The sequence below is a fragment of the Condylura cristata genome, unplaced genomic scaffold, assembly GCF_000260355.1.
Source record: "Condylura cristata isolate star-nosed mole 26May11 unplaced genomic scaffold, ConCri1.0 scaffold00018, whole genome shotgun sequence".
NCBI classification, from domain to species: Eukaryota; Metazoa; Chordata; class Mammalia; order Eulipotyphla; family Talpidae; genus Condylura; species Condylura cristata.
The window spans coordinates 7,332,494-7,345,717 of NW_004567119.1; the positions used below are offsets into that span (position 1 = coordinate 7,332,494).

At 48.2% G+C, this 13,224-nt stretch overlaps 1 protein-coding gene across 1 annotated transcript in view; it reads left to right on the forward strand.

The window, feature by feature from the left end:
- Positions 1-200: 200 nt before the first annotated feature.
- Positions 201-13,224, forward strand: part of MMAA (methylmalonic aciduria (cobalamin deficiency) cblA type) — a 17,513-nt gene continuing 4,489 nt past the window's right edge. The window contains exons 1-4 of the mRNA XM_004685197.2: positions 201-1,282; positions 7,796-8,289; positions 10,613-10,735; positions 13,067-13,223. Of these exons, the coding sequence (XP_004685254.1) occupies positions 7,851-8,289; positions 10,613-10,735; positions 13,067-13,223 (719 nt within the window). The 5' untranslated portion in view covers positions 201-1,282; positions 7,796-7,850. The remainder of the gene's footprint in view (positions 1,283-7,795; positions 8,290-10,612; positions 10,736-13,066; position 13,224) is intronic.

Sequence of the window (13,224 nt, forward strand, 5' to 3'; positions counted from 1 at the left end):
GCGGCTGCACTTCCGTGGCCTCGGGCGGGTGAGTACGGGCGGGGTGGCGTGGGGAGGTCGGCGTCGGGCCGGGTTCCTGCCTGGGGCCGCCGGGGGCTCGCTCTGGCGTCGGGGGCGCCCCCTGGAGGATTCGGGGCGGGGGAAGGCGCAGAAACTGTTGAAGTGGCTGACGTTGGGGCGCGGGGACGTGTGGGCGGACCGGCAGGCGGCAGCGACACAGGTTCTGAGAGAAAGTGCGTCTGTGTTTTCCTGAAGAGAAACGCTCCGGGAGCTGTGTTTTAAAACGAGCCGCACCGAGGCAGGGGGGGCGCTGGCCGCGGGGTCCCCGAGGGCGCTGTCCCTGCTGACGAGCTCCGCGAATGCGTGGCCATTCGCCCCGCGGAGCTAAGGTCGGAGGCGAGTGAAGACGCATCTTTTGCGGGAGAAAATGTGCGACACGGAAGTCGGGCTCACGGGACGGTCACGGCGCTGTCACATGCTGTGCGGAGCCGGGGCAGGCTGGTCCAGCAGCTCGTCCGGGCCAGCAGGCTCACTGCGCAAACACTTCCCGTTAGACATTGACAGACAACCCAGGCCACATGCTGTGACATGGCTTACTGCCTTTCTTAAGACTTGGCGCCCGATGCATGCACTTGGTCAGATGTAAAACACAGCCTACATGGCGTTTCCAAGTTGATGGAAAACCAGAATTTCTTGGCGGCCTACGGTGGATGCTTAATCATTTTGTTCTTTTGTGTAGTAAACATTGCATCTTTGCTTTCAAGATGATGATGATAATAGAAGACAGGAGCCATTCTATTTTTTTTTAAGGGCTGGGTTAAGAGAGCCAAAACCAGCTGCAAAGTTACATAACGTTAAGAAGTGTAATCATGGTTTGGAGACGTCCAAAGAAGAACCTGTATTTGGCATGAACTGCCAGTGGGCGCTTGAACGTTGGCCCCTCTGGTTTTGGCCATGTGAGCCCTTCATACCCAAATTTTCTCCAGTACTGGCCCCAAATCTACATTTTTTACATGATTTTTTTCTTCAGGTTTCATGTTACTAGCAACCAGTTCAGTTACATCCTCACACGATGGCTGTGAGCTGGGTAAACTCATTTGCCACCTCTGCAGATTATCACCCAAGCATTCAGAAGTAATTGGAGTTAAAACAGGAAACTTCCTGGAAACTCTTAGGCAAAGCGAGACAATGGGAAGGAGACAATGGGATTTAACCTGGGTGGGGAGAAGAGGGTCACAGCCAAGTGACGATGTAACAGCTAAGTGAAATCTCAGCTGGACAAGTAAGTGGTGGGTTTGAAAGAAGAGTGAGTAAGCCCCTAGGAGGCAGCCCAGAGGCATGTGCTGGGAGTGGAAGCAGTCTGGTCAGGCTGGACTTGATCCTAGGACAGTGCTTCTCCAACCTGAACATGCATCATAACCAGAGGGAGGCTACTTGGAAAGAGGCCCTGGCTCCCACCTGCTGAGTTTCTGACTCGGAAATCTGGGGGGAGGTCTGGGAATTGCCTCTGCTCATCAGTTCTCACTTGCTGATGCTGCTGATCTGTGGGCCACACTTGAAGAGCCACTTACTAGAGTGTGGGGGACTGTTGGAGGAATTAGTGAGGGGGTCACAATCACAGTGCAGTACGAGTCCTGTGCAGTCTGGACAGAGGGTGAGGCAGGAGAGAGAGAGGGAAGATGCCTCGCAGTTGTTTTGTAAATGCCAAGTGCTTTGCCACACGGCAGGCTTGCTATTTCACCCCATACTCCCTGCCTTGCGGGCCTCAGGATTTTCCTACCAAGTGTGGTAAAGATTACCCAGGCCCATAGCTGGTCTCAGCTCTGTAAGACTAGTTCAGATTTGAACTAGGTTATGGAATTTAACGGTGATGGAATTTAAAAACTAGAGACTTCTTCAGCAGCTGAAAGTGGAAACTGGGAAATCTGAGTCTTACTGGAAAAGTAGCAGCAGTGAAGTGGCCGGGGAGTGTCAGCATGAATCCGGTTTGTGTTCTGCTCTAGCTACTCTTTTATAACAGTGACCCATTCAAAGTCGCTTGTTTAAAAAGTCAGCTACTTTACCAGCATCTCCTGACATTACTTGAAAAGGAGAAAGTAAAGCCTTCTGTGGAGCTGTGAAAAATAGGAAATAGATTAATGGCAAGTGGCAGCTTATCTTCAAATCAAAAGTGACCAGCACTAGGAAGGTGCAACACTGCCTGCCTGTGTGAGCTGCCCGGCCCAGACACTGACCTAATGTATTGATTTTGGAAATCCTGTGTGTACTCGCTTGCCACAGTGGTTATTGAAATTGAGAATATTCACTGGACCAATTTCAAGACCAACATCCCAAGTCAGACCGGCTGCTGCTGAGCACATTTTTAATGAAGGAAAATATCCATATGTTGAAAGCAGACTTTAAAAAGAAAGTCCTTAAAATAAAAATGTATTTACTATAAAAGTGTAGAAAAATATATGTTTTCAAATCTGATTAACTGCATAATCAGCATGAAGGAGTTGCTGACCCAATCAAAAATCTAGCATACATTTGTTCTCCTTCTGTGAGGGTTAGGCTATGCTCGACACAGAGAGCACTCAAGTCTGAGCCGGGCTGACATCTTAAAATTGACCACAGCAGTGTGATGGGCACAGGACAAGAGGTAGGAGGGACAACCGAAGGGCTTGGACAGGAGGCCAGGGCGCAGGCTCTAGAAGAGGAGACCCTTGATCTGGTTCTTGAAAGCAGAAGGTGAATAGGGAGATAGTCAAGGAATGAAACATTCCAGTCAGAAGGAACACTGTGGACAGTGGCAGGCTTTCTTGTGGCCGCTTCTGGGGCCTGTGTGCAGAACAGAGTTTCGGCTCACTGTGGTGAGAGTGGAGGAGAGCCAACCTGAGAGATGCCCAGAGATCGGCACTGTCTTGGCTGGCTGCAGACGCCAGCAAGCTAGCAGCCCCATGGGGTATCCCGGGGCCTAGCATGGGGCCTAACACAGATCCCCGTTGGTGGTGGCTGAATGAATGAATGACTGGATCACAGAAAACTTTTTCTAAAAAAAAATCACCTTTTTAGGTATTTTAAGCAGAGGGGTAATATAAACACATGTACATTTTATGAGGACAAGTAGTATGGAAAATGAATTCGTATGGTCCGAAGTGCTGCCATAGATGGGGGTTTTTCAAACATAAGCTGCAGTCTCTGAGAAGACGAGTACCAAGACGGTGTTTGAGTGTCATGTGCAAGCAGGAGTACTTGTGTGAACTCGTGTGTGCTCTCTGCGTGTGTGTTGACTGATGGAAAGGTATTTCTTCCTATGGTCTTCAGCAAAGCTTAGCGGCCATATGGTAAGGAAGGAATAAGGGTAGAGAGAAGGGAATGGATGTAAAAGATGTTTTTGAGGAAATAGAACTGAAGCTTAAAACGCTACTGTCCACGTGAACTTTGTTGCAGGGGACAGGATGCACTTAGCAACCCATTTCTGTATTTTTGCCCACTTGTTTTTCATTATTTGTTAATAAATTCACTTTCGGGTTTATTAAGGATGCCTGTATGCTGTGATAGCTTACTGAATGTTGTCAATGTTCTAGACTTCCTCTTGTAATTTGGTAGTACTTAGCTTTAAATTGGAGGATTGTGAAACTTCATTGAAACAATTTGATTTGATTTTGGTCAAGTTCTTTGATTTCTTTCCATCAGAAAGCAGGAAAAGACACTCAGTTATACTAGAGGGAGAGTAGTCAGTCTCCCTTCCTCCATGATATTGCCTAAAAGATTGAGTTTGTTCTTGTGACATACAAATGAGGGTAGAAAGTTGTTCTTTCAAGGCTTTTTGTTGGGTTTAAGGAAATATGTGGACTACATTTAAAATCTGGTTGATTGGCTAAATTAATGGGTTTTAAGTGTGTCCTGTGCTTGGTTATCAGATATGAATTATTTTCTTTCTTTAAAAAAAGACTTATTTATGTGTACAAGAACTGGGTTTTGACAGTCAGCGGTGCGGGGGGTTGAAAAGATTCACCAGAGTCAGAGTGGGGTGAGGAACAGGCAGATCCACTGAAATACACTGCTGAGGGAGCAGCAGGGAGACAGGAGAGGTCAGTTCTGCTGTACCATGTGGGTCTCTCCCTGGCAGAGACTCAGGCTGGCCTCAGTGGCTGGAGGAAGCTTGATAGTGCTGTGTCTTTAACTGCTACACTACCAGGGAGGCCCGAGAACTGAATTCTTTTCTGTAAAAAACATTTAGAAATTTTAGACATTTGGTCTTCTCTGTTAGCTAATATTGGGGTCTCCTACTGATAAGATTTACACAGAAAATGTAAGCTAACTTTTAGCCTAGGGGAAAGAAAGAAGGAAGGACTAGAGGGAAGGAAGAAGGAAAGATAACAAACAGCCTGCAAGAATCATTCCTTATTCAGATGTGAAGGGTTATTTGTGCTCCCTGGATGTGACATGAAATCACTCTTTATAGAACAATCTGGAGTGACACCCTATAGTCCTAGACTTATGAGATACACAGTCCCAACCACCCACGCTGCCCCCCGCCCTAGCTCTGCCACTGGTTGTGAGGTCTTGGGTAGTCACCCTAGTCTTGGCCTCACCTGTCAAGTCAGAGCTCTTCTGTCTTGTCCCGAGGCTTCCCCCCAAGAGCAGGATCCCTACCTCGAAGGTGGTCACCGTTCAGGGAAAGTAGCAGTTGCTGCTCTGTCAGATGCTTCAGGGGCTCGGGGGCCCCAGAAAACAGTCCCTGGGGAGAGATTTAGAAGTTTGAAAACCTCCAGTTAATATGTTGGGCTAGCTTTTGGGTTTGGATAAAAGATGGGAGTAGAACTGTATCGTCCTTAACTTGACTCTTCTCTTAAAGGCTCTTTATGATTTTTACTGACATCAAAGGCCAAGGAACATCAGCATCTCACAATTGTGATAAACCCTGCAATATAAATCATCAGCTTGTCAGTTAGTGGGCATGGATTTTCTGAGAAAGATTGCAATTAACTTGTTGCAAAAAATCACTATCTAAATGTTAGTACAATCTACAATACAATTTATTAGGTCATTTTTATTCATCTCATATATTGAGGGAATTTTATTTGCTTTCATCATTATGAATGCATATGGTGTCATTTAGCAAAACTCTTTGTTACCAGATTTCGATTCCTTGCAAACTTAGTTTTTTGTTTTCCTGTTTTGGAAGGTTGCTTAGATGTCAGAGGTAGCTTGATTCAAAGTTGGGAAGGTAGAGTGTTTTTAGTGAAGATCCTCAGATCACACAGACTAAGTAAGGTTCCTACTCAGACTTTTCCTTTGTAGATCGACATAAAGTAGATTAGCCATCCTTACACACTTTCAAAAAGTATTAAAGGGTTCTTACCAGCTGACCAGTGCTCTGCTAGATTCTGAAGAAGAATAAAACAGTGGTTTCCTTGAGGGTGAGACCTGGTGGCAGTGACTGCCGGGTTGGCCACAGATGCGTAGTGGGGGCTTGGACCGAGCAGGGTTTCTAGGCCAGATGTGTGTCCCTCCTCTGCCAAGGTGCAACAGGGAGCAGGTTGATAGTTTAAGGCAAAAGTAAAGGTTCCATCGTGGATAGTCAACATTTCTCATTAAAGTTCTCATAAAATTCTAAATTTTATTTTTTAAAGATCCTTTTGGCTACTTCTTTTTCTTCGAAGTTTTGTCTGTTGAGATAAAGTTGGTTTATCAGTTTTGGGAGATAGAGGTTCAAACCTCTGCAGATGTTTTTACAACCTGCCCACCCAGTGCCCAGTAATCTTCCACCTGTTCCGTTTCCCCCAGCCTCCCCTATGCTTTGCTGTCACATGCCAAGGGCTTCTTACTGGTTTGGCCTGTCTGACCCTTTTTCTCTGAATTCCACATGTTAGGGACCACACCCACGGCCACAGCCACTGACTGGTTTCTCCTGCTGCGCCAAGGTAGCCCTCTGACCCCCTGAGCAGGGGTGCTTCCCCGCGACATCCTGATTTCTAACTCCCACCCCCAGAGCAGCGAGAGAATAAATGTCTGCTGTTCTGAGCCACCAGGTTTGTGGTTATGTGTCAGCACAGCCAGGGGAAACAAATACAGAAAGTTCACTGCCGTGGCTGGAGCATAGGAAGGTGCCACGGCCGTGTTTGCGTGGCCTTGCCGGGGACAGGAGGCCAAGTGTGTCCCCCACCCCCATAGTGGCCTGGTGGCTCCCAGTGCGGTGGCCTCCGTGGGAGGCGACAGTGAAGACTTGCTTCCAAAAGCTCTTTCTGCATATTTGGAGAAGGTAGCGGCAGGTACTTGAATTTTCTTTTATCTGTGTTTTACCCTTTTTTTTTTTTTAAATAACTTGTCCTTTTAGAATAAGACTAATTTTGTACAAATTGAAGCCGTATTGTTTTCTCTCTCTATCAAGAAAAAAAGTTGTGTTTGGAACTGTAAGCCATTACAGCCTAACAACAACAAAAATTTTGAAAGGTGTGTTCTTTTCCCAATACTGTGTTATGTAGCTAAAATTAATTTTGTGCTGATTGGCTTTGAAGTGCCACTTAGAGAGGTACCTTGGAGGAATAAATTTATTTCATTGTGCTACAAGGTACTTGAAAACCAGAATTGACAATCACCCACCCAATTGTGGAAGGCTCTGTGTGTGTTTTGTCTGGCAATTTTAGTTTGTCTCTGGAAGGTAGGCCTGTGACCTACCTTTTTTCTTGACTAAGGTTTTATAAATTGGCATAGTAATAATAATAAAAGCTAATTTGTTTTTGAGCTCAGTCTCTGTGGTAGACGCTGTTCCCAGCCTTTCACATGAATTAGTTCATTCTCACAGCCCCAGCCTTGTCTTGCCCCTGCCCCTCTGCTCAGGACAAGCGCTGGCCCAGCCGAGGGTGTGGCTGGCAGGCGGAGACCCACGTCTCTGCTGTCTGCCCTGTCAGCCGCCACTGCCCATTGCCGACGGGAGGGGAGACAAGCAAATCTAAATAAAGGAGCCTCGTCCAATTCAAAAAATTGTTTGAAGTAGCCTTGGTTTACAACACTGCCTGTGAAATTCAGTTTTTGTGCTTACCTCAGAGCCTGCTTCGTGGGGCTGGGAATATGCGGTCTCAGTGGTCAGCAGGAGTCTGGCGGCTCTGCCCACAGGGCTGGTCACCACACCACCCACACACCCCACCTCTCAGATGGAGAGATATTTGTGTGTGTGTGTGAGGGGGGACTTAGTGTGGGTTTTCTGCACAGGCACACTGCTACACACAGGCCTCACACTGCGCCTCTTCCTCAGAGGGCGCCTGCCGGGCGGCTCAGTCAGGCCTGGGAAGGGCTGGTGCCCGGCTATACAGTGAGCACTGTGCCTGCGAGACTCCTGCACCTCTGGCCTCTCCAAAAGGCTTCTTCTGTTTCCTTATAACTAGGAGGGAGGTGGGGGACACTCAGGAAACTCAGTGCACATTCCTTTTGCAGCACTGGGTGCACCTTCCACTGTGCTGCAGTCGGTTACATCTCACCGTGGCGGCCTGGAAAGAAGGCTGCAGTGAGGAAGCTGGAAGCAGCCCTCTGCCTTCCAGGCTTCAGAGAGAGAACGAAGGCCAGCATCAGGGGATAAGACTTTGGAGTATGAGCAGAAGGCGGAGCAGCATTTCGGCCCCGGTGGGGTTCTCTGAGCTGAGGCGGGTGGTTCTGACCTCTCACTCGGGCGAGGAGGTGGTCTTGCTCTGGAATTTGGTACGAAACTTCCATCGAATGTTCCCCCAACAGCCCCGATTCTGTGGCTGAGGGGACCTGCCTCCGCCCTCTAGTCTGAGGACTTCAGTGTCCCCCTTCTCCTTTCTTCCAGGGAGGCCACAAGTCCCGTGGGCCAGGCCACGGCAGGCGCAGCCTCACTTCAGACGATGAAGGCCCCCGCGCTGCTCCGCCACCTCCGCCTGCACCTCCTGCACGGGCTCTTCAGACCCCCTCCCCACCGGCGCTCTGTCTGTGCCACGAGTGCGCCCCTCGGGCCAGGCCTCCTGCGAGCTCCTCCGGGCCGCCCCCTTGGACTTCACGGTCTGAAGCGGACGCTGCTGCCAGGCGGCTTAACGAGAAACCTGTGTGCACACACCAGCCTAGAGCAACACCCGGGAGGACTTTCTGATAAGGAGCAGAGACTCGTGGACAAGCTTTACTCTGGCTTAACCCAAGGGCACAGGGCCTGCTTGGCAGAGGCCATAACGCTGGTGGAGTCAACCCACTGCAGGAAGAAAGAGCTGGCCCAGGCGCTGCTTCAGAGAGTGCTCGCCTACCACAGAAAGCAAGAGTTACAGAGAGGAAAACCACTCGCCTTTCGAGTAGGTCAGTTTTTGTTTGTTTTGTTTTCCGGCTGTCCACTAAGTGCTGTTCTGAATTCTCGCTTCTTAAAAAATAAGTGTAGAGACCCTCCTTGGTGGCGCAGTGGGTGAAAGCACAGCACTGAGAATCTAAAGCCGCTTCCGCATGAGTTCAATTCCCGCCTGCCCCGGAGGTGACCACATGGCGCGGCAGACCTCTCCTGACCTGCCCGCTGCTCCCCTCAGCAGTGTACTTCCTCAGTCTGTCTGTTCTGCTCCCCGCTCTGTCTCTGGTGAAGCCACTCACCGCCCCTGAGCCTCTGGCCTGCACCCCAATTCTGTATGCACAAATAAATAAATCTTTCAAAAAAAAAAAAAGTGTAGTAATGGAAATTTGGAAAATAAATTACAAAACAATGGAAATGTTTTTCTCTTCAGAAGATTAAATGCCTTTTCCTTAGTAGTATTGTGCTTGTGTTGGAAAAAAAAATGCCACGAGCTTTTGAACCAAGACTGAATTTTAAGAGAGTAAGAGAAGATCTCAGTTTTTACTAGTCTTGCTGTGGCCCCCAGAAGAGACACAAATGTGCATATAAGTGTTAGCAGTTTCTCCTTTCTCTCCGCAGTCCCTCTGCTTATAGTCTGGTGTGAATATCACTTTTTTGGGTATATTAACTAGTTTTCCTCTTCACATTTCCAATTTCTGCTTCCTAGCTGAGCCAGCGGTCCTTGCTTTTCTTAGCTACCCTTAGCTACTTTGCTGAAGTTTCTGGAACAGGCTTGGCTCTCAGTCCAACCATCACAGCACCAGGATGTGTTCTCAAGGAGAGACCAAGTTCATTTGCTACTTAAAATTAGCCTGATTTGTTGAACCATTGATTCTGTGATTGCCAATGAACGTGTTACGTTTTGGAAATTGAGTGTTTTAAAACAACTTTCAAGTGTTTGGCCAGCAGGAAGTAAGCAAGTTAGTTTTGGGTGGTCTGAGAACTTTTCATGATGCAGAATCACTAGGTGATTCCAGTCAACTCTCCCCACAAAAAATCACCCTGACAAAGTACAAGCATCTCGTGAGGGATGAGTAAATTGATTGGCTTTGCATTTGACTTTTATACCCCAGATTATGAGGATACAGGGACTAAAACTGCCCACTCTGGGGCGCGACGGTAGACATGTTTTAAAGACCATTCCAGAAATAGCTCACCAGTCCTGCATGTCCTGACCCACACCTTCTGTCCTTCCAAGGGAACCCACCTGGGAGGGTACGAGGCAAGATGTGAATAACCGTGTGCGTTACAGACAAATAGCAAACTCCAAAGAGAAATTCTAGTTAGGACAAAGTGGACCTCTGCCCCATAGGTAGGACAGACTCAGCACCTTGCAGTCCTCAGAGAAGCCTCGAAGAGAAAAGGCGTAAGGCAGGTCTGAACGGAACCAGTGACTCACAACAAGCAGCCACTCTCGTTCGTGACGCTCTTCTGGTACCCCCGGCTGGCTCAGGGAGGCCGGTGGGCCTGGATCTACTGTTCTCACTTTTCACCCTCCAGTAAAGCAGTTTACTCAGCACCTGTTGAGATGTGTAAGCCAGAGAGCTGCCCCCAAAAGGGGCCTGGAGCACGCCATCTTCCATACATACTTTTCCATATAGTCATAATTAAAAGTTTGTTTCACATACTTTTATTGATCATACTCTCAAAAATCTCTTTATGCATGCACTGTTCTAGACTCAGGCAAGTGTTAATTCATCTAATCCTTCCAACAGCCTAACACGCGAGGTATTGTTATTTTATTTGGGTGCACACTACACTCAGGCACAGATTGGTTAAGTAACTTGCTCAAGATCACACAGCTCACGAGAGGCAGAGTGAGAAATAAACAGACCTGCGCCTTCTGGGGCTTGCGCTCTTATTGAGTGTCCTTTCCATGTCCCTTTTAGAGAATTTTCTACCTTTCTTACGATGCTTTTCTTGAGCAATGCACTCTTTTCCCACTCAGAGGAGGGGGGTCACGCTGGGAAGGGGGCGTGGTGACGGGGCCTGGCTGGCCCCGCGGGCGCATCATGGCACCGCAGTGGAGCTTGTCCATAGAGCTTCATTGGAGCAAAAAGGCAAAGCACGTTTCCATTACTTAAAGGTGAATTTAGTGGACATGCAGTACTCAGAATTGTTTCCTCCCACTGGCTCAGGAACTAGATAAAACAATGCATTTCCCATTTTTGCTCTATGAAATGCTAAGCTCTGTTAATGGGGGCTTGAGTAAATCAAGAGAAACTGAAGGCTGTTAATGTTTGTGTAACAGGGCTCGTTCAGTGCAGCATTATGAAATCGGAAGGTCTCTTTCCACTCTAGGACTGTCCGGGCCCCCTGGTGCTGGCAAGTCAACCTTTATAGAGTATTTTGGGAAAATGCTCACTGAGAGAGGGCACAGGCTGTCCGTGCTGGCGGTGGACCCTTCTTCCTGCACAAGCGGTGGTGAGTATGGCTGACTCTGGACACTGCAGAGCAGGGGCAGTGTCATTGCTGTCACAACTTGGTGAGAGTTTGCGGTCTGGTGAGCTCAGGCCTCTGCGGAGGTGGGCTCTGGCCAAAGGGCGGCCTCGGGCAAGATGGAGCCTGGAGGAGGTAGTGTAGGGCACTGAGCCCCCTGGAGGGGCCCGGGGTGGGCAGTGCAGGATAGGGGGGCGGGGGGAGGTGGAGAGGCAGGGGACAGGTGCGGGGGCTGAGGGTAATTGGAAGTTCCTGCCCTTGACTGTCACGCCTGGCCCGTCTATTCCCACGGTTGTTCTCTGGCCTTACAGCCCCCTCAGCTCAGAGAATGGTCCTTACTCCGTATTCTCCCCGTGTTGTAACGGGGCTTAAGCTTTACAGCAGATCGTGCTGTTCTTCATGTCACCTGCTTGTGGTGTGTGTTCAGTTCAGCAGAAAGCTCTTAGCGGGACCGTGTAATAAATATGCTGCTGTGCCGCCCGCACTGAGCACAGCACATCACACTTGGGCTCAGCAATTACTTCTTTATTTGAGGCCATGTAGTCACTCAAGTTTAATTTGCAGCTCATCAGAGATAAAGTGAATAAACTTAGTTTCCCAAAGGATCATTTAGAGAAAACATAAAGCATACCATACAGATACTCTAGAAGGGTTTTTCTTCCCTTACCGCCTTTATGATTTGGGCGACTCGTGTTACATTATTCACTGAATAACTATTTGAACACCTGCTCTAAACAAGGCACTGGGCCAGGAAGGTATTGTGTGTAGAGGGCGAAGAAGACACAGTCCCTGTGAGGAAAACAGACAGGCCAGGCCTGTCTGTCCGCATCCTAGGCGTGGGATGTGGAGTGGAGACCCACGGTGCTTTGTGGGGTGTTTACTTGGTGGACTGTAGGCGTGAAAGTTGCAGGTGGCACAGTCCATTTAGGAGGCTTTAAGTCATCAGAGCGGTGACTAGCAGTCACCCACTGAGAAGTTGTCTGAGGACAGTCAGGACTCTTGGTTCACTATAATCAAAAATCTTAGCCATAAAATAGAATTTATACTCATAGCTTCAAGACTAAGTCAATATCAACATTTTATCTCATTTACAGTCTGAGGACATTGTTAAAGGTGAGCTCTTGAGCAAGGAATTTCCTTGTGGTGGTCCTCATTTTCAGGCGCATGAAACAGCTCGCCTCCCTTACTGCCTGTGGAGCCAACGAACCTAATAGCTTGAGATAATCATAACAGAAGTGGGGCCATAAGACAGTCCATTTAGAAGTGAACAGCTGTGTGGTTCCTAGTCTTTTTCAGCTGATACAAGAGTCCTTTTCTCCTGTAAAATAAAGACCTTGAAAGAAAAAAGTCCTCAGGAATAAGTGAGACACTGTAAATAAACATTTCCACCTTATTACTGCCCCAGTCCAGTTTTGGACAAGAACATTACAGGAAAAGTCTGAGGAGCTGTCTCCAATGGCCCATCATTGGCCAGACTCTGTATACTTCTGGTTCAGAGGCTCCTGCCCACTTGGGGACCTCCAGGAGGGTCTGCAGCCCATTGGGAAAGGCAGCTATGGGTGGGGGCGGTTTCATGTTTGGTTCAAGCATATTAAGATCTATAGGATAATAATTTAATGTGTAGCTTTGCCAGGTTGTTGACTTACCTAGAGATGATTTCATGTTGAAAATTACTGAAGAAAAGTGTTGTATGTGTAGTAAGTAAGGTTGTCGAGATACGTGGTAGGTATGTGCTCTAGAATTAGAACCCACGAGAATGTGCTGCAGGAATCAAGGGAAAGAGTGTGTCTTTAAGGAACTCCTTAATGTTTAGCTTCAACGTAGGTGGAAAATGTAGGTGTTAGGTAGAGTGTGAATTAAAAATCAGGTTAGAACAGCATCCCACCTGCAAATGTTACTACGTGACTGCAGGAGAGGTGTTGAAGGCCATTTCTGTAGCTCCTGGGCTTTCAGTGTTCTAGGATTTGCAGGTATTGATGTTTTTGCCAAAATGCCAAGGGGCTGGAAGCAAAGACTGGTTCTGGGGCTCGTGGACGATGAGATTGGACAGGCGTGGTGGGCTGCACTCTGAGCGCCTTCAGTGTGAAGCTTCAGGACTGTCAGGGAAGTCACTACGGGGACTGAGGGCTTTGAAATGATAAGAAGCATAATTCAGCATCGTTGTGTGCTGCTGGAGAGAAGCTCAATCTGTGAGACACGACTGGCGATCCTGGTAGACATGCTCCACAGCACTTCCCCTGGGAACTTAGAAGTTGATGGCTTGATAGTTGATCCATGGCAGGGTTCATGACTCTACAGTGTGACCGTGTGTTTTAGGGTCTCTTTTAGGTGACAAGACCCGGATGACTGAGTTGTCACGAGACATGAATGCGTACATCAGGCCGTCCCCCACTAGTGGGACTTTGGGAGGTGTGACAAGGACCACAAACGAGGCCATTCTGTTGTGTGAAGCAGGGGGATATGACATCATCCTC